General features: G+C 45.3%; 1 protein-coding gene across 5 annotated transcripts; it reads left to right on the top strand.

Annotated features, from left to right (window-relative positions):
- The first annotated feature begins 554 nt into the window (after positions 1 to 554).
- On the top strand, positions 555 to 20588 carry scube2 (signal peptide, CUB domain, EGF-like 2). Of its 5 annotated transcripts, none has more exons than XM_042060761.1 (23): positions 556 to 818; positions 1185 to 1307; positions 1563 to 1688; positions 2216 to 2350; positions 4266 to 4391; positions 4591 to 4707; positions 5775 to 5864; positions 6388 to 6504; positions 6958 to 7080; positions 7559 to 7675; positions 8181 to 8303; positions 8720 to 8836; positions 9026 to 9115; positions 9203 to 9325; positions 10134 to 10301; positions 10702 to 10938; positions 15249 to 15419; positions 16218 to 16385; positions 16755 to 16916; positions 17146 to 17343; positions 18374 to 18526; positions 18817 to 18896; positions 19219 to 20588. In XM_042060761.1, the coding sequence occupies exons 1-23, from the start codon at positions 731 to 733 to the stop codon at positions 19363 to 19365; spliced, it is 3099 nt and encodes a 1032-aa protein (XP_041916695.1). In that variant the 5' UTR covers positions 556 to 730; the 3' UTR covers positions 19366 to 20588. The 5 variants fall into 5 exon arrangements, with proteins under 5 accessions (XP_041916696.1, XP_041916695.1, XP_041916694.1 ...); XM_042060760.1 differs by having other exon boundaries at positions 10699 to 10938; XM_042060762.1 differs by lacking the exon at positions 1185 to 1307 and having other exon boundaries at positions 555 to 818; positions 10699 to 10938.
- The last annotated feature ends 151 nt before the right edge of the window (positions 20589 to 20739 follow it).

The raw sequence follows: 20739 nt of genomic DNA, 5'->3' as shown, positions 1-20739 counted from the left end.
AAACAGGCTACCTTATTCTTACACTATTGATTTTATGCCGGTGAAAAATAAACTTGTGGTCTGTCTCACGTATTCCATCCAAATCAACACACTGTATTCCAAAAGTAACGCTTGTATGCCATGTACTAGCTTGAAGGTGGCGAATTGGGTTGAGTTCATAGTCTAGCCTAAGTTACCTTTTGTTTTACAGCCAGTAAGCATGTGTTGGTCTACATATTTGTATTTGAATGAGAAGAATGGACAAGTATGCGTTGTACCTTCTAAATTCTTAAATAACCTCTATGCCTAAAGAATGGTCAGAGGATGTAGGCCTCTTCTTCATTTTAAGCGAGTCTTAGCCTTCTCAATGATTTACCATTTATGTTCCATGATTATTAATTAGAATATCCAAGACAATTTGGTATAAATCCATCTTGATTTATTGCAAGTGCGTATGCTTGGACATGTGCGCATGCAGTCATTTCACGCGCAGGTAGCAGTTTTAACCATGTCTTGTCAATGGGACACACATGCACGCGCGGTTGGTGCTCAGTGCTCTCTCTCTCTCTCTCTCTCTCTCTCTCTCTCACACACACACACACACACACACCCTCTCTTACCCTGCTCCCTTAATCCCCTCGTGAGCGCAAAGCGATTGACAAGCCAGAATGAAAATGAGTCGGACACTTGTGTACCTCTTCAGTGCAAACGGTTCTTTTTGAGGAGACTTCTAAACTTGGATCATATCACCATGGGAGCTATTTGTATTGCCCGGGACTTCTGTTTGTTTTTGCTCTTGTTAAATACTCGTCAAAGCGCAGCGCTTCCTCACAATCGTGGTAGGTTTTAAAAGAGTGCAGTTTTACACACGCGCTACCACTTTTACGTCGGGCGAATTGTCGTTTATTTACCTCTAGCTATGGTTGTTTACGTTTGCAGATACAATATATCAATTTAAATTTGAAAATGTATTGAGTCAGTCGTGGTGTTGCCTATACACTTATTTGCAGCCTATTTCAGTCAGAAAATTGATCTCTAAAGTTTTGTGAAACAAAGCCTTGCATTTGCCTTTACTGATAATTGACTGCAGTGAAGTTCCAGCAGCTATTAAGATGAAAGACCAAACTTAAATTAAGTTACCCAACGTTGCAGCTCATGCTAAAAAAAAAAAAATATTTTACACATTTTTAAAAAAAAAACTCTAGATACGGACCAGTGTGCAGATGGAAGTGATGGCTGTCACATTGACGCAATTTGCCAAAATACCCAAGCTTCATATAAGTGCACGTGTAAAGCAGGGTTTAAAGGGGACGGTAAACATTGTGAAGGTATGAGTATTTGTTTTCTTATGTGGTGAAAAATGCAATTGATTGTTGCTGACTAATTCGAGCCTTCTCAGTTGGATTTGAAGAAGAAAATAGTGGATTGTTATTGTGCTATACCCTACTGGGGTCGAGATGGTATTTTGAAATAATGCTATAGGCCTATGTCAAATTAGTTAAGTGTCACCATGTTTCAATAGCATCTGCAAAATGTTTGGATGGCCATCATTCATCAGTCCTGACTTGTATTCCATTTTCTAGACATTGATGAATGCGATATTGAACACAATGGTGGCTGTGTACATGAATGTCACAACATACCAGGGAATTATCGATGCACTTGCCACGATGGATTCAATTTAGCACACGATGGTCATAACTGTCTAGGTAAGGATACATTTCATTTACATTTTTATTGTAGTAATGTGCTCGTTTGCTGAATGTAGACATTATCATGCAACGGCAAAGGTCAGAATTTACCTCATTGTGTCGGTTATTTCGGGTCAATTCGTAGAACATTTTAACTAAAAAGTATGTTAATTTGGACCTCATATAAAAGGACATTTAGAATGGTCCTGAATGTTTGAGGGATTTGAGAACTAATGCTCTGGTTTGCTGATTTGAAGAAAATAGTAAAATCCACAGTAGCTCAAATTCAACAATAGAGTTATTGAATTGAGAACAAGATGTTTTTCTCATTTGTGTAATGCTGTCATTTAAGATGGGTTTAAAGAAATAATTTAACATTTTGCCTGAAATCTATGCCCATACATCTATTGTTAAAGTAGATACTTTATAGAGAACTCTTTGATTTCCACATCTGCTTTAGCCTACTTAAAAAAAATAGTATACACTCCACTAAGTAACTTGCTGGATGAGAATGAGAAATGTTTCTGAGCTGTTTCTCTGTTTAGATGTGGACGAATGTCTGTTCAACAACGGCGGCTGTCAGCATGTGTGTGTCAACACCATGGGCAGCTATGAGTGCCGCTGTAAAGAAGGCTTCTTCCTCAGTGACAACCAGCACACCTGCATCCATCGGTCTGTGGGTGAGTGTGCCTCCCCTGTGTCGTGCTTATGTGCGAGAACCCTACTTTTCATTGCTGTTGGCTGAAAGCATGGATCCAAAAGTTTCCCAGCTTAGACAATGCTTTAGTGTCTTGTGGTTTTTGTACCACATTCTGTGGATGTTTACTGCTTTAATGGCAACAGATTTTGTTTATCTATTTATTTAGTTGCTTGTGCTTGTGTGTGTGTGTGTGTATGTGTGTACACGTCCTTTGAGGGCTGGCGTTGGTATAGGTGTTAAGCTGTGTCAGGGTTACCGTTGAGGAAAACTGAAGCGTATGTAAATGCTCACATATAAGACTGTGATTGACAGCACAATGGGGGATGACAGCTTTTAAGTTGGGTTTCTTTTTTGCGGTATTATCTAAAGCAGCACAGCTCAAAAGGGCCCATGCTGTGGGAAAGGGAGCCCCATGTCCCCGGGAACAAAACAAGTTAATAACTGCAACACTTGAGGCTTTGTTGGCTGTGTCATAGATGAGAATAAAGCACCTTTTTATGTGTCTGTAGCTTCTGAGCCGTGAGTATTGTTGTTTGCCTCAGTAAATTGAAGTGAGTTTGCAAGGGTTTCCACCCCATTGGGTTTCCCTTGGCAAACTGGCTAAATCCTATCAGCACATCCACTTGGCTTTAGCATGAATGGGGACGACCAGCTCCTTACAGTGACCTAGAAAACGTCTTTGATGGAAGGTCAGATTCTCCCTCCTCAATTTGCATAGAGGTTTGAAAGCAATTAGACAACAGGTGTCTTCAGATGGAGGTGAATGAATGTGAGGAGACAGTTGAGGATTTTCCTAAAAAAAAAGGAATATTGCAGGAGACGTTTGGTCTGGTTTTTGTTGATAGAGTAGCACTTGTGTCCAAAAGTGATTGTGTACATAGACGCAAGTCTGAGAATTGAGAAACCACTAAAAAGAGGATGACTAATGATGAATCTTCAAACATTTTTTTTTTTGTTTTAATGTAGAGTATTTGAAAGGTTCTTGAAGCATGCTGTCATCCTCTGCATGTTGCGTCTTTACTTTTGGATACTTTAGGGTAGAACTTAACTCTCTCCCTCTCTCTCTTGACTTCTCTCTCTCTTTCTCTCTCTGTCTTCCTCCCTCCCTCTCTCTCTCTCTCTCTCTCTCTCCCTCTCTCTCTTTGCCTGTCTTGGCGTTCAGCCTTCCCCTTCAATAAAGCCTGCCTGGGGCTATATGTTTGATGGGTCTGCTGCACTTTCACATCATTCGAACACATCAAACTTCCGCCACAGTGGAGACATTGTTTAGTTTTGCCTTTAAACTACTATGGAAGAACTGACCACGACACCATTTGTAATCAAGGGCTGAATTTCAATGCAAGGCTCATACAACATCTAAAGGGGCCAATCCCAAGAAAGTCAAATGCTTTAACTTGAATGTGTTATGTTTTGTTTGGAAGTGATGGGCCAATGATGTGCTTTAGCTAAGAACCTTGTTTATGTGCTTGAGATGTCTTTGTATACACTGTCGACAAGCTGATTCATTTAAAACAAACATCACCATCTTAGCTGTCTCAGTTTTGCATTGGTTTCTAAGAAATGGAAATTGTTTGATTGATCCTAGGTGTTTGTTTTGTGGGCTGCTCAGTGATGACGTACTGTGTGTTGTTCTTTAAATATGCTTAAAATGTCAGATATTAACGATGCACCTATACATTGTGATGAAAAGGATAATCATGATGAGATTATAAAGTTTTATTTTAATTGCTTAAGAATGTATGGATTTTGTAGGTTTATATGTTATACAACAACAACATACATTTCCACCTTTCCACCTGAAACTGTTATTTTTAACAAATGTCCTAGTAATGTGACCAAATCCCATAACAGCCCTAGACCATGAAAACCATCTTGTGGATTTCTTATCTTTCCAGAGGGTTTGAGCTGCATGAATAAGGACCATGGCTGTGCCCACATCTGCAAAGAGACACCCAAGGGTGGAGTGGCGTGCGAGTGTCGGCCAGGCTTTGAGCTGGCCAAGAACCAGAGAGGATGCATCTGTACGTATGAGCAGACACACACACACTTACACACACACACACACACTTACACACACACACACACACACACACACACACACTTACACACACATACACACATGCACACACACACAGATAAATTGTTGCTGTACACCACAGACATGATGAAACAAACAGACCAAAGAGGTTAACAGATCTGTGTCTTGTTGATGTTCTGTAGTGACCTGTAACCATGGCAACGGGGGTTGCCAGCACACTTGCGAGGACACAGAGCAGGGGCCGATCTGCAGGTGTCACGGCAGGTACGCGCTGCTCTCCGACGGGAGATCCTGCACAGGTGAGCCCATCCTTCCGGTCAGCAACAGCCCACTGAATCACACTGACCCCTCCAGCGAGCTCTCTATATCCCTCGACAAGGGTCTTGACCGTCCTCTTTTGTCTGTCATGGATTCCTCCTTTGGATGCTTTTTAGAAAAACCCTCTCTTGATTTGTTGCTCTCGAAACGGAGGCGCACAGCTCTTCCATCTCATCCCTGTTTGCATCAGCTTCCATCATGCTGTTTGGAGCCAAGCTCGCGATAGCCATCGCATATCAGATAGTGAGCCAAAACAGCTGGAGCCTGATGGGTACGCCTGCTTGTGTGTGTGTGTGTGTGTTTGGTGTGTGTGTGTATGTGTGTGTGTGTATGTTTCTGTGTGTGTGTGTGTGTGTGGTGTGGTGTGGTGTGGTGCGTGCGTATGTGTGTAGTGTGGGCCTGTGTGTGCGTGTGGTATGTGTGTATGTGGGTGTGTGTGGTGTGGTGTGTGCGTGCATATGTGTGTAGTGTGGGCCTCTGTGTGCGTGTGGTATGTGTGTGCGTGTGATATGCGTGTGTGTGTGCGTGTGGTATGTATGGTTTAATGTGTGAGTTTGTTTGTTCGTGTGTGAGGTCTGTGTTTATCACAACACTGTCTCCCCACTACATCTTAACAGCACTGTTCATCATTGCTCAGCCTTATCTCCGCCTAGCTCAGGCTGAAAGCTCCACGGGCTGCTTGTAAACATCCTAGTGGTTACTGTGAGAAACATTCACAGCCGCTGCCAGGGAGGTCTGGCACTGTCCTATGGCTGCCACCTCCTATCACTGTTGTGTTTTGAGTTCGCCTCTGGGCAATTGAATTGAGCAGGATTGTTGACTATGCTGAGTAAACACTGATGATCATCATACAAGATGGTTGATCAAGACCGTACTTTACAAAATGGCAACACATGCAATACAATGCAATACCATATCTTTGATAATATGTTTCCTGTATTTATCTGATTTTTACGTCAGTGCACTGTATTCTTAATTGATCTGAATGATTGTGTGTCTGTGTATGTGTGAACTATGGTCACTTTTTTGCTGTTATCCTGTGTTGCAGAAAAGGACGAGGCTGCCATTGACCCTGCTGAGCACAATGCTACGACCCTGGCAGAAGTGGATAAACGAGTCAAAAGGCGACTGCTTATGGGTAAGTCCATTCCCTCATGATAACAGGCCAAATGATCTATGCTGTGTTTTGGGTGTGTTGCTTCCCACGCAGTGTCTGGACATAGAGTATGCAGACAGGAGGTGGGCTATGGTCTGCTAAAAGCAGGGCATACCTCAGTGTTTTTGAGCAAACTGTGAAATGGCCGTGCACCCTCGTTTTCTCACCTTCGATTTCTCTCCGGCGAAATATGCCATGGAGATAGTGTGGCACATTTCACACGTGTTCCCTCCAGCCAGTTCTGCATGGGCCAAAGCACGGATACCATGTTAAGCCTGACAGTCAAATCGAACCTGTTTATAGGCCAGCACGTCATCGAGACACTGACCGTGTCTCAGTTGTTGGCAGGGGTCCAGCTCTCAGCCTCCTCACAGGCTCCGTGCCACATAGCTCGTCTCTAGCTAGCATGCTAACGTCCAGTAATTGAGCAGACCAGTGCAGTGCACAGAGACCTCAACTGGACTGTGTGTGTGTGTGTGATTGTGATGACTTGTTGTGTGTCCAGAGACGTGTGCGGTGAATAACGGGGGCTGTGACTGCGACTGTAAGGACACGTCCACAGGGGTCCGCTGTAGCTGCCCTGTCGGCTTTACTCTGCAACCTGACGGCAAGTCCTGCAAAGGTGAGGTGCCACCGTCCCTTCTGCCAACAGTTTGTCTTATTTGGTCTGTTTCTGTCCATGGAGTGGAGTGTCAGTAAACATGATCCTGCTGTGGATTTACTATGCTGTCTTCATGTTAGAATCATAGTCATTAGGCATGGCTGTGCTGAATTTATCATGTGGAATCAAAGTATTTTGTGCAAAACATGAAAAGAGACAACATTTTACTTGCATTCAGTAAAGCAACAAATGTAATGTTTTATCATACACATTGCATCATGTTTTTTTCAATAGTTTACCTTTTGAGTGTATTATCTAAATGTGTCTAGGTTGATATCTAACCAGTTAAGTTGGTAATATCCAAGAGCTCACAGATTTAACTGAATGTGCAAAACCCTTTAAGTCGTACTTGCAAATGATGTCACGTAATTCAATAAGAACTACCCTCTTGCTTGACTCTTGTCTCCTCCTCAGACATCGATGAGTGTGAGCTCCACAACGGCGGATGCGACCACTTCTGCAGGAACACCATCGGCAGCTACGAGTGCAGCTGCCACAAGGGCTTCAAGCTGCTGACGGACGAGCGGTCCTGTCAGGGTAGGCCTCCACCGTCCACCACACCCCACCTCATGCCCCACACCCTCCTCCATCTTATTGACATCCTCAGAGAATCATCCAGCACGACACAATGCAGGCCCGTCTGTGTGTAGGTGTGTGTGCAGATAAGGCAGGCAGGGCGGGATGCTGTGAACGGTGCCAGTATCGACATGCAGGATTCCTTTGAAGATCCTTAACACGGGCCGGTATTAAGCTTAGCCTCCGAAGAGTATGTTTCCTCAAGAGCACACAGATCCCCACCCCAGATACAAACACTCACTGGAATGTACCCCCTCAGCCAACCCCCCCACCCCACCCCAATATTTTTCAGCTGGACGTAGGTTTCAGTCTGCTCACAAGCCTATAGAAAGATCACGACCAGGAAAAAGGAAGGTCTCTGTTCTGAACAATCAATGACTCTTGTCTCTGTGCAGTGAAACCATTTTGCGGTTAACCTCTTTTCCTTGTTTGGCCCCAGATATCGACGAGTGCTATTTTGAAAGGACCTGTGGCCACACGTGTGTCAACTCACCCGGGAGCTTTCAGTGCATATGTAACAAAGGCTACACTCTGTACGGGTTGGCCCATTGTGGAGGTAAGAGGCAGATCAACAGAAGGACTCAGGAATTGACAACATTTTGTCTGAACATTTTAGCCTTGAAATGGGAGGGTGTTGAAAGACTATCTGATCTGACATCCCCGTGTGTTTAGGAACAGAACATGAAAGAGCTGGGCTGGAAAATGTGGATAAACACATGAACAGGGCACTGTTCTGAGCACAGCATTAGATGTCATTGTAATGAGATTAAATCATTCTGTTTTTGCCTCAGTTTAACAAAAGAATGGTAAAGAAGATGGATGTTTCTCCTAGAAGTGCTGAGTGTGGCTGGATGTGTGTTTCAAAGGAATGGGAGACATGATTAATGGGAGATGCTCTCTCTCTCACTCTCTGTCTCTCCATCTCTCTCTCTCTCACTCTCTGTCTCTCCATCTCTCTCTCTCTCTCTGTCTTTCCCTTTTCTCTTGCTCTGTCTCTTTTCTTTCACTTTCTCTCTCTGTCTCTTTTCTTTCACTCTCTCTCTTCTCTGTGTCTCTCTCAGACATAAATGAGTGCAGCATGAACAACGGTGGTTGTCAGCACCGCTGTGAGAACACCATGGGCGGATTTGAGTGCCACTGCTCCCCCGGCTACAAACTCCACTGGAACAAAAAGGACTGTATTGGTAGGTGGCCTTCTTCGCTAGACTGGGCAGATCTGTTTGTGGCGGGCTTGGTGCACGCCATGTGCCCAGCCTCGTTTTACTTTTTTTCCTGGGGGGTTAAAACAGGAGATACTTTGACGATGTCTACCTTTCGTTCTGATTCACCGGGCTTTTTGTTATCAACAAAAAGGAGAATCAGAATTTCACTAACAACAACAACAACAACAACAACCACAACAACTCATCAGTGACTGAAACAGTTTGTGTGCATTGACCTCTGCTTGGCCTGCTCAAACGTCTGTCTCACTTCTCTCCAGTGGTTTGGTCCGTGGTCCTATTCCGTTTCCCTAGACCCCCCCCTCCCTCCCTCCAACAACCCCCCCCAAACTCCTCCACTTCTCTTTATCTTTGAGCGTGTTGTGATTCTTTCCATCCAGAGGCAGAGGGTCTGCCTGCGCTCCAGCCAGCTGCCAAAGCCACCCTGAACTGCGGCAAGCAGGAGGGGGGTGACCACTGCTTCCTGACCTGTCAGTCCCAGGTCCACATCAGCAGCGGTGAGTGAGACAGACTGGCCCACAAGTTGCCGAGTCGCAGCAGCAGCAGGTTTCGGCTTGCTCCCACTGTTTGTACAGGGCATGCTGGCTTTTGTTCAGCTGCCCCCCTTCTCTCTCTTTCCCCCTCTCTCTCTCTCTTTCTCTCTCTCTCTCTCTCAGACCTCTGATGCCCTTTATGTGTGCTTGTAGGAGCTGCGGATTCCTATACGGTGACCTGTGGAATGCCTTTGCCCTGCTTCACTGAGGGACAAAAGAACGAGTCAGGGTCGTATTGCCAAGGCAAGAACACAACATCTCTGTCCACTGCATAATCCGTATACTCCCTAAACTCACAGGGTTTGGGTTAACTGTTTCCTTCTTTGGTAGGCTCAGATACATCGCACACCCCGAGGATCAAATCCACAGTGACCTTCAAGTCTGGAATGGGAAAGTGTAACCTCAAAAAGAGTCAAGAGAAACTGGAGGAAGGATTTAATAACGCTCTCTCAGGTACATGAGGCCCCCAAGCAGCCTAATCTAATTCATGGAAACCTAACTGAAATGGTCATGACTGAGTCATGAGTGGAAAAGTACAGTTGGCGATTCTTTGAGTCCTGGCTGTAAAAGCTCTTCGTATTTACCCCAAAGTAATCACACTTCATACATGGGGCTCAACAAAATAAACCAGACTTCATGGCTGGTCACATATAATTTGGGAAAGCGCAGCGCAGTTGAGCTGGGTCAGGGCGAGCCAGAGGAGCTGGGGAATGGCCGGGCCATCTGGATGTTTTGAATGTCTCATGGCGCTGTGTATTGTCCAGCGCTGACAGGGAAAAAACAAAATAGCCATAGCAGGCCTTTTAGCAGGGGCCCTACCCAGCCATCAGTCACACTGACTTCCGATTGGTGGATCCCAATTCAGCTCTCTTCCCACCTCCATTTTCCACCAGTATCCACCTTATGAGTGACACATCCTAAGTCATGTACAAGTAAACTAATAAAAAGATATTTTATAAAATATCCCTAGTGAAGAATTGTCAACATTTCAAAAGAAATACAAGTTGAAGAATATTCAAAGTGGCCTACAAGTTATAAATGTAAACAGAGTGGACAGAAGATGAAAACCGGAATGGATGTCAGTTTCAGGAATAAGGTGGATAGCAAGAAAGTCATACAAATATGCCACCATTCATGTACAAAAAGGAAATTCATACTTGCTTTGATACAACTTTAAAAACTTTGATACACATTTGCTTTAGTACAAATGTCTTCTTTTCTCCTAGTTTTTGTTTTAATGTGTATGTGTATATTTCCACAGACAGGATGCTGTCCAGCACAGAAAACGTCCAGTTCAGCTTCGTCAGCCTGCACTGCAGCATGTCCAGCAGGCGTTTACGCAGTCGCCATGGACGCAAGGCGGGCGATGAGGAGGGCTCCTTCATCACGGCCGAGTTTGAGCTGGATGTGAGCCTTGAGGAGGTAACAGGTTGGTTTCACTGCGGCGCCTCCGAACCCTAACCTCGCCTCTTTCTGCCTCTCACACCTGTCCCACTTGCCTCACTCCCGCTGTCTGCTGATGCTTCGCCCCACTAAACTATGCCCTTGAGTATCTCCTGGTTTTGTTTTGCTTTATCTATATAGTGGCCTTGTAGCCAAGATGGTGGGTTTGATGTTTATGAATCAGGTCCTGGACAAAGGGTTTTTTGCACATGTATTTGTGGTGATTTTGTGTTGTCTTTTTTTGTTTTGTGTGCATGCATGTTGTCTGTAGACTGCACTGATGAATGTCTATGCATTTCTGTTGACATGCACAGATGTCCGAGTCTGCTATGTAGGCGATGTTTTTTGTATCAAGTTTTTTTGTATCAAGTGTTCTCTCTCAGCAGAGAGCTGTGACCTGGGCTGTGTCCGGCGGCGCTCGGAGAAGAGGCTTCGCAAGACCATCCGCACCCTGCGCAAGTCCATCAACCGCGAGCAGTTCCACCTGCACTTCGCCGGCTCCGAGTACGAGATGGGCAAGAAGGTGGCGCCGGCAGCGGCAGCTGCGGCGGTGTCACCGCTGCGACCCGTGGACCTGCAGGATCACTGTGGCACTGGCCAGATGCTGGTCAACAGGAAGTGCGGTGAGCATCTTACCCTACTCCTCGCCTGGGCAACCGGGGTCTCGGTCTCAGCCAGGGTTCATAGCCTCTACTGTCCAAGCCTCACACTTTCATCAGGGAGCTTTGGAGAGCACCTCACACGCCAGAAAGCAACAGTGAATCTCAGTGAAGTGTGTTGGAGTGTTTTGGAGTGTGTTAGATGAGGTGTGTTGAGGAGGTGTGGGCCAGATGATGGCCGTATTTGGGCATGTGTTTTAGTCACTGGTGTGGAGGACTAGCCCTGCAGAGGGGGAACATAAGGGTGATGCTGTCTGGTCCTGGCATTCTCCTCCTCTGTCTCTCTTACTGTCTCTCTCGTGCTCTCTCTCTCTCTCTCACTCCCTCTCTCTTGCTCTTTCTCTCTCTTCCTCTCTCCCTCTCTCGCATCCTCTCTCTATGTCTCTCTCCCTCTCTCAACTCCTCTCTCGCTCCCTCTCCCTCTCTGTCCCTCTCATTCCCTCTCTCTCTTGCTCTCTCTCTCCCTTTCTGTCTTTCTGTTTTTTATTGAGTGCCGAGAGGGGAGTGAGAGCTTGTGTTGGCCGAGCGTGCTTGGTGTGCTTGGCAGGGAAAGGCTGGTCCGTATGAAGCTATTTTTTAAAACCTCTGACCAGGGGTTCAGGACGGCTGGGTTGTTTTCGAAATAGTGAAGCCTTATCTCGCCGCGCTCACAGTGGAGGTTGAGAAAGCTCCGTGCATCAAAGGTCCAGATGACCTCAAACCACCTTGACAAATGTGCTCCCCACCTCAGGCTTCTCCGAACAAACATCTCCAATGCTCTGGACAGTGGAGTGACATCACACAAACAGTCCAGCATGCCTCTGGTTGGGAACGCACTGATACAGAATAACAGTTCCTATTTTCTTATATTTATTTGTCTGTTTAACGGACAGAAAAAGAAAGTTGGTAGGTGAAACCCAGTGCACATCTGCTCTGAGGTGAAACCCAGTGCACATCTGCTCTTTCTTTCTTTCTTTCTTTCTTTCTTTCTTTCTCTCTATCAGCGGCTCTGACTGAAGGCCCCATTAAGGCTCTCATGCAGACTGCCGTCCTCCTCTCTCCTGAACCAGTAAAACAGGGTGATCAGAGCTGCCCTGTGCGCCCCAACCCCCTCATGGACGCTCGGGCTTATAGCTCGTGTCTGTTTATAGAGCTGCCCCCAAAGACCTCTCTAGGGCCCTAGAATACCAGTCACAACAGCCTCAAGGAACATCTGAAGACCGGGGCTGATGCCTCTCAGACCAGATGTCTTAAGATACGTATGTCTGGGATATTGGCGTCCTTGCCATTGTGAATTGTTTTACTAAGATGTATGGAAAGTTGCAGTAGTATTGCAGTCTCATTGCATAATCCACAGAGCCCACAGCCAAAAGACAAGCCCAGTCTAATCTAATAGCACTTTGGTTCTTTTTTTTTACAAAAAATAAATGGCAAACGTACATTTATTTGAGTTCTGCTTAAACGCTCCCTTGAGTTCCAACTAATGCAGCAGGCTTACCAGGAAGTGAAGTCAAATAATTCCTCTGTCCAAAACAATGGTTAGCCAATGCATGCATGTCTATATTCAGCCGTAGCCATTTCTATGGACCCTTCATCATAGTTGGCCCCACAAGGCTTCCTTTTTAACATTCCATATGTTATCTTAATGCAGGAGAAGTAGATTGGGGCCCAAATAGAACGTTCAAGCATTGTTTTTGTTTACCTTGTTGAAAGGGTCTATACGGATTCTTAAGCTCATTCTTTTTTTTTTTTTTAGTTGTGGTGTTTGAGTGAAGGCACAGAGGAACAATTTCCAGGCACTGCTAAAAGACAGCAACATCCCCCAACAGACACACACACACACACACACACACACACACACACACACACACATCTAAAAGGAGCTATATTTTTTCCTCTCCTTTCCCCACCTCCCCCACTGGATCAGGTTGCTAAGTGCAGTTTAGTCTTTTCAGTTTGCCAACTCCATTGTAAATCCCAGCGGGGCTTGTTCTCACTGTGGGAGAGGGGAGAACATCCCCACATCAACACACTCACTGCTTCACACACAGAGGGAAGAGAGAGAATGGGAGAAAGAAAGAGAGAGAGAGAGGGAAGTGGCGAAATAAAGAGAGATAGAAAGAGGGAGAATGGGTGAGAGAGAAAGGAAGAGAGAGAGAGAGCAAGTCAGGGTCCCTGCTTAGGCTGTCCACCCTGGCCCTAAGAGCCTTAGCAGGGGCCTGTCCATCTCCTAAAGCCGATCACCCAGAGCATTCACGTGTAATCACGTTATAACAATGCGTTGGGAAAGTTTTATGTAATGATATTACAACTGCCTGGTGATGTTGACGCCAAATCACGCTGACTCTCATTTCGAAAAATGGATGCGTTGTTGTTGTTGTTGTTGTTACACAGCAAACTGGCTGAAATGCTGTTTGTAAACAAGCGAATGGAGTTTATCACAAAAGGATGAAAGTAGAGGGGGGGAAAACAAATGTGTGAGCGCAGTCCAAGCCAGCCTGTGTTTGCGTCCTAATGTGCGCAGCGATTCCCATCCCTCTGTCCCGGTGTGTGTCGCCGTTGTCGGCTCTTGTTTGCGTGTTTGTTTTTGTGAAGGAGACACTCGGCTGTGCTGTTTATTTAAGCGGGCGGTTTAAGTGTTAAATTCCCTCTTCAAGCCGCAGCACAGCCACTTGCCGTGACCCCAGCCAGTGAACTGCCAGGGAGAATTGACTCCAGCGACACCATGGGAATCAATTAGCATCCGCTGTTTGGGCCCTGGCCTGATAGGTGCAAGCAACGACTGGGGCTGCCATGAATGGGGGAATTCAGCAGCCTGCCCTCTTTTATTGGGTTCAGCTCCTTACCACTGTGATACCATAGTGTTTGCCTATGTCATCAAATAGGCAAGAGCTGTGGGAGTGAATAGAGGTGAAAGGTCATTTAAACCTCTTTGGGGCCATCAATTGGAGGACTCAATAGAATGGCCTCTTTGCATTTGAAAAGCTTCAAGGTTTTTCTTCTCTCTCCCTCTCTCTCTCCCTCTCTCTCTCTCTCTCTCTCTCACTCTGCCTCTCTCTCTTTCTCTCTCTCTCAATCTCCATCTTTTCCTCCACACTCTTACTCACTGCTTGAGTGAAATAAAAGCGGGGTATGGAGACAATGCTGCGCTGGCTCTTCGTGGTCATTCAGGATAAACAAAAGGCAAAAAAATGAACTGCTCTTGAGAGAATTACATTTTCTTCCCTTTTTAGAGAAATCGGGCAATTTGCAGAGGCACACATAATAGGTGTGCAGTGAGGCTTGTGGAGGGAGGCTCCACGCTCAGTACTATGGGCTCAGTCTGGAGTAAAAAAATCACTTTGGCCCCCAGCTCCTCACCGGCCCTTACACGTCAGTTGCACACAGGCACGGAGAAAGTGCAGGCCTGAAAAGCAGCACTTGCAAATCCGCGAGCCAAAATAACAGCTTCAAGATGGAGGCCGTGTGCCGTTGGGCTCCGATCCTGATGGGTATTTATAGCCGCTGCCAGAGCGAGACACAAGAAATTAAAAGCAAAACAAAGCACCTCTGCCCCACCTCGCCTGTCCCTGCTCGGGCCAAAAAGATTACACAGTCTCTAACTTCATCAGAGAGAAACGGCACCCAAACCATAATTAAAAAGCATTACGCACAGCCCCGCAGAATAACCTGAATTTATAAAGCAAACATGAAAAGTGAGTGCAAGTCAGCCCCCTGTAATCAGCCCTCCAGATCCTTGTGAGGTAAAGTGGCGCGAGCTCTCTTTGAGAAACCACAGCGAGTACTTTGGGAGAGGTGGAGGTGGCTACGACGGGATTCTCCAGAAGTGGGGAGGTGTTTGATGTGGGCTAAAAGGCAGCTGTTGGGGCTCACGGCTTGTGTTTGTCTGAATTTTTAGCATAGCTGCATCAGGTCGATTCGTGATGGCCCCCCTCTGTTGGCTTGGTGCGGGGGCTTTCTGATGCGGGGGTGGGATGGATGGGGTGGCTCTCCCACGCTACTTTCTCAAGGGCCTTTCAGATGAAGCGATTTGCGTTGTCCTGGGTTCAGTGTGAAATAGCAGTCGCCTCAGCGCTCCTGTGGTCAGTTTAACCATGAGGCCGCTGAGCAGGGGGCAGCTTTGCGCTTGTGACTGCACTTTGCCCGACACAGGAACAGACCGTTGTTGCCAGGCGCAACCCATTGGAAATTATGGGTTTGAGAGCAGCGCTGGATTACTGCTTCATTTCATCATCACCACACCATCCTCTCACTCTCTTTCTCTCTGACTGTCTGTCTCTGTGTGTCGCCTCCAGTGAGCTGTAGTGTGGGCACCTTCTACGATGGCGAGCAGGCCCGCTGTGTTCTGTGTCCCGCTGGAACGTACCAGGATGAGGAAGGGCAGGTGTCGTGTGAACCGTGCCCAGGCCCAGATGGGAGGGTCACTCCTAGAACCGTGGGGGCTCGGAACGTCTCACAGTGCGGCGGTAAGTCCACATTGTCTGGGGAAGAGCAATAGTCACCACTGGGACAGCAAACTCAAGTGCACTTAGCCATCTGCAGTTTCCCATGTAAATATCATAATGGGTTTTTTGCTACACGGATGAGTGCTGTCACGGATGAGTGTGAGGGGCTGTCTTGGAGGGGGAAAGGCCATTCTTGTTTGTGAATACACTGCCGTATCCAAGTAACCGCCGTTAAAATTTGCGGGGAGCTTAATCTCCTTCTGATTAATCTGGGAAATGAAAGAGTGCGAGTGAATCATCTCCTGTGTTTAGACACAGGCAGGAAGCGCATGTGTCTCGATAAAAATCTCAAGCTCTGCTCGGTGTGCTGTGTTAAGACCAGGAATTCTTTGATTGTTCTCCTGCCGCCTGCCGGACTCACCCTTGACAAAGAGCCCCGTTGAATCGACCCTTGTGTGGGCAGGGGGATTGAAAAAAGAGAAAGAAGGGATACAAAAAAGCACCAGCATGTTTTCCTTGGTGGAACACTGTTATCGTTGCTGTTTGCATCGGCAGGCCAGATCCCATCTGTGCAGGGTAGACTAAACAGAAACAACTATCAGGCCTTCGCTGCTCTGTGGCAGGCACTTGGCTGAAGTCACTCAGGAGATAGGGAGGAGACCGTGCAGCAGGAGATAGCCAGCGCACACTACGTCATACCAACACCACCACCTCCACCTCCTCAGCTTGTTGGGAGGAGTAAACTATGGTTGGAGTCCACCCGCAGGTTTTGGCTGGGGCTCAACATTACCAAAGTGTGTGTGTGTGTGTGTTTTGTAGGTCAGTGTTCCCCAGGGCAGTACTCCCGCGACGGCTTCGTGCCATGCGTCCCATGCCCACTGGGCACCTACCAGCCTGAAGTGGGCCGCACCTTCTGCTTCCCCTGCGGAGGAAGCCTCATCACCAAGCACAACGGAGCCACATCCTTCCAGAACTGCGAGACCAAGGGTAAGACCCATATCTGGGAGAGCATGTTTAAATAGCTCTGATCAACCACAAACATTGATATATATTGATAAATATATATATATATATATATATATATATATATATATATATATATATATATATATATATATATATATATATATATATATATGAAATATAGTTAATCATATGCCTTGGTATATACTATTTATACTCAATATGTTTTATTGAGTTTCACATGTGACAGAAAAAAGAAACATGAGCATAAATGAAAATACATTTGAGATTTTTCATGAATGTACATGCCATGGTATTCATACTACTCATCATCTGTATAATGATCTTAGTGACCTATATGTTGTTTAATGTTTAATCTTTGTGCATGTGCAGTCCAGTGCTCTCCAGGGCACTACTACAACACCAGTACGCATCGCTGTATCCGCTGCCCCACGGGCACCTACCAGGGGGAGTTCGGCCAGAACTACTGTGTGGCCTGTCCGGGAAACACCACCACCGACTTCGATGGGTCCACGAGCATCATGCAGTGCAAAAGTAAGCCTGGAGCTGTGGGTGCACAAGACACAGAGAGATATGTTATTAAATCAGTAGCTAATAACACCATGAACACGTTTTTACTTGCCTTGTTCAACGTTTAAACCACATTAAAAAAGCGTGCTGAGAGAGCGGCTCTTCATGTTCTATGTGCAGCTCACCAGCGAATAATTAGTGTTGTTCCGCTAGGGCATCATAAAGCATTTGGCACTCTCCTGTTATCTTGCAGACAGACAGTGTGGAGGAGTGTTGGGGAATTACACCGGCTATATAGAGTCTCCCAACTACCCGGGGAACTACCCGGCCAACATCGAGTGCAACTGGACCATCACGCCTCCCCCCAAGCGTCGCATCCTGATCGTGGTGCCCGAGATCTTCCTCCCCATCGAGGACGAATGTGGCGACTACCTGGTCATGAGAAAAACACGTAGGTAGCCCAGAGAGACCCCGGACGTCTTCTCACATGTCACATGAAAGGCCAAAAAATGTCCCACCTCACACAGTCCTATAACACGACGGGCTATGCGAGAAAAAATATTTTCAAACAAAACAGGTCGTCCTGTCATTGGTAAGATTGGCTTTTTTCTTGAGACAGTTAGGATTTTTAGTAGGCTGTCGGGCCAATTTCTGTGAATGGCTCTTTTGAATAATAAATTACATCATTGTGCTAACAGCTCCCTTTCCTTTTCTCAATATGCACACAAATGGTCATCTAATACTATGGTTGTTAGAGCCTGTAAACTGTAAGCATATACATATGATGGAAAAATCCACACTTTGGAAACATTCTGTAGTAATAGCAGGCAGGCTTTTGAACCACTGACCTAATAGTAATGATATATTTGGTGTACAGCATTTCACCTAGCTTGAACAAAGCTAAATCACTAGTTGCAGAGGTTGTAGTGGAAAAGGAATTGAAAAACACACCCCCTTGTTGGAAGTGTGAGCTGCCTGTGGAGAGAGCTGATGGGAGATCCCCTCCTGCAGACACATGGTGCTTACATGTGCACTCACTCAGTGTGCGCGCTTTAATCTAGCCGGATGTTTTAGCCCTTTGTGTGTTAGCATGCAGAGGGGAAGACATTACTCCTGGCAAAGCCCACTGTGTGTGTGTGTGTGTGTGTGTGTGTGTGTATGTGTGTGTGTATGTGTGCGCGTCTGTGTGTGTGTGTGTGTGTGTGTGTGTGTGTGTGTATGTGTGTGTGTATGTGTGCGCGTCTGTGTGTGTGTGTGTGAGTCTGTATGTGTGAGTGTGTGAGTGGGGCTGTTAAGTGATCACGCGTTAATGATGAAAAGGAGTGCTGGGCTGCATGGGTGGAGTAGTGTTATGGGCCCCATTATGGTCTCGCTGTGATCTCCTGGTGCTTGAATAGGCCATTTAGGAGCAGCTCTCACGCTCTCAGAGTGCCCGTGGAAGAATAGGCCTGTAAGACTTAAGTGGTTCCTGTTTCTCGCAGATCTCCCAAACTCAGTGACGACGTACGAGACATGTCAGACGTATGAGCGCCCGATTGCCTTCACCTCCCGCTCCAAGAAGCTGTGGATCCAGTTCAAGTCCAACGAAGGGAACAGTGGGAAGGGCTTCCAGGTTCCTTATGTGACATACGATGGTAAGACAGAAGCACATCAGATAAAACACAAGATAATTATCCTTAGGCGCAGTGTCATTAACTACAACATTATAAAAAACAGTGATTGGATAATAACAGTTCTAAGTGTGTGTGTTGACTTTTGATTCAAGGCTTAGAGAAGAGGTATACAGTTCCACACAGTCTTGCACAGCCCCAATATGCACTCTTGACTTTCATGTAGCAATTTCTCCAATGGGTGTGTCTGTGTGTTATGAATTGTCAACTTGGGATCAGATCAGATCAAACCGTCTTATTTGATGTTCCCTCAGAGGATTACCAGGAGCTGATTGAAGACATAGTGAGAGATGGAAGGTTATACGCGTCTGAGAATCACCAAGAAATTCTAAAGGTACAATATAATATATCTTATATCATATATATAATATCTTGCATAATGTTTTTTATGCGGAATGATTTACATACTACTTGTTTGATAAGAGGGGAAACGGGGAAAGAGCATGCATTTTAGGAAAGGTAAACAACTGAAGATAGATTTCAAAAGTGTTATCCAAAGATTCCACAATGAGCGTCTCAGTGGCTTTTAGTGCTAGAGGTCCCTCTAGTGGAGACAGTGGAAACAACAGTGTAACACGTAACAAGAGAGTTGTGGTTTAATGTCTATTTTCCTTTAGTCTGTGAAATGAGTGTTAATAATGGTTTCATTTTAACAGGACAAGAAACTTATGAAGGCCCTGTTTGATGTCCTTGCGCATCCACAAAACTTCTTCAACTACACTGCCCAGGAGTCAAGGGAAATGTTCCCCAAATCCTTCATCCGATTTTTGCGCTCCAAGGTTCTGCGTTTTTTGCGGCCCTAAAAAAAAGCAGTGCTTATCGCCCCTTGGTGGCACTCCCCTGAAACTGTGCTTCATCATTGGTGCAACCAATTATAGACTCATAAGAAACTGTCCAACCTGAGAATGTTTGGTACTACCAGGTGAGACTGAGAATGAGGAGCGAGTGACTCTTAATGTGACATCTCATCTCTGCCACCCAAAGAAAGGTGACAGTGGACGATCTCAGCGAGGACGCTGGGGCTCTTCCTCCCCATTATAAGACCAGAAGTGGAAAGCATATAAATTGACTAGTACTTGTCACAGCTAAATGCTAGTGGGACCCTCAGTGCCTCTAAATCAGAAGGACGTCAGTGACACCCCCCTTCTTTTTTTATAAAGGATAAGTGTGGACTGTCAAGTAACTCTGGGTCTTTGAAATGGTTGTTTGAAACTTTGAATTGTCTGTTGAGTTGAGTGGTTGTGTCGTGTGGAAAGACCAGCAAATGTACTTTTGTCCTTCCTGTCCCCCAACAGGACATCCTATAGTGTTCAAAACTATTTTGTTTGTCCATCAAAGGGAAGATAACTCCTTTTACATGTTTGTGCATAAAGAGAATAGCCTACTCATTTTTACTGATAGAAGATGGGTGGGCCCTGCAATGTTGAGATGCATCAAGATCACTGGTGCTTATTGTGATGAAATATATATATATGAAATATACTGTATGTTAAATGCAACCTTTTTATATATCTGATCACTACAAGGGATATAGTGACACAGTTAAAAAAGCAATTATTCTTTTGAATGTTTTGTATATTATGTATAAAAATATTAGACTGCTCTCATGAATTGTATTGTAGACAGATGCCTTCCTGTGAAGTATGTAATTTTGTTGAGTGATGTATGGAAACGTGTTTTGTACATCCACATAGTATAGGTACTCATTTTCTCGCATGATTTAATCACAACACCACTGAATGCCAGTACTTTGTTGTCAGGTTTGATACACTTGCACAGCCAACAATAAGACCTCCTTCACATGCCCAAGAGATGCAAGTTTGTCAGAACCTTATACTCAACAGATGAAATTAACCATGACTTTTGGGAAAAGAGTTTGGTAGAATAGCAATTTCTGGTCATGTATTAGAAAGTAAATTAATATCTATATTTTTATGTTTTATACATCTAACGTGTAAATAAATCAAGTAATAAAAAATGTATGCCTGTTCTGTTTCCTGTGTAGTATAATAAATATGAATATCTACACTGTTGTCAAAATTATTATCATCATAATGTACATTTTTAAAAGAGCACAGTACACTTTTAGGAAGAAAAGAAGAACGCCACGACACTAAAATAATAATAGAGCCCCCTGGTTGAGCCTCTGATCAACGCTACTTTGTTTACTATGTTGA

The sequence above is a fragment of the Alosa sapidissima genome, chromosome 14 (genome assembly GCF_018492685.1).
Source record: "Alosa sapidissima isolate fAloSap1 chromosome 14, fAloSap1.pri, whole genome shotgun sequence".
Lineage (NCBI taxonomy): Eukaryota > Metazoa > Chordata > Actinopteri > Clupeiformes > Clupeidae > Alosa > Alosa sapidissima.
Note: the sequence above shows the minus strand (reverse complement) of the source record. Positions and strands in the feature narration are given on the sequence as shown.

Bases quoted from the DNA above. Each gene is read 5' to 3' on its own strand.
- scube2 (XM_042060760.1), top strand. From the start codon at position 731: ATGGGAGCTATTTGTATTGCCCGGGACTTCTGTTTGTTTTTGCTCTTG. The intron at 9,326-10,133 runs GTACATGAGGCC...ATATTTCCACAG, and splicing joins ATTTAATAACGCTCTCTCAG to ACAGGATGCTGTCCAGCACA. The intron at 10,939-15,248 runs GTGAGCATCTTA...TGTCGCCTCCAG, and splicing joins GCTGGTCAACAGGAAGTGCG to TGAGCTGTAGTGTGGGCACC.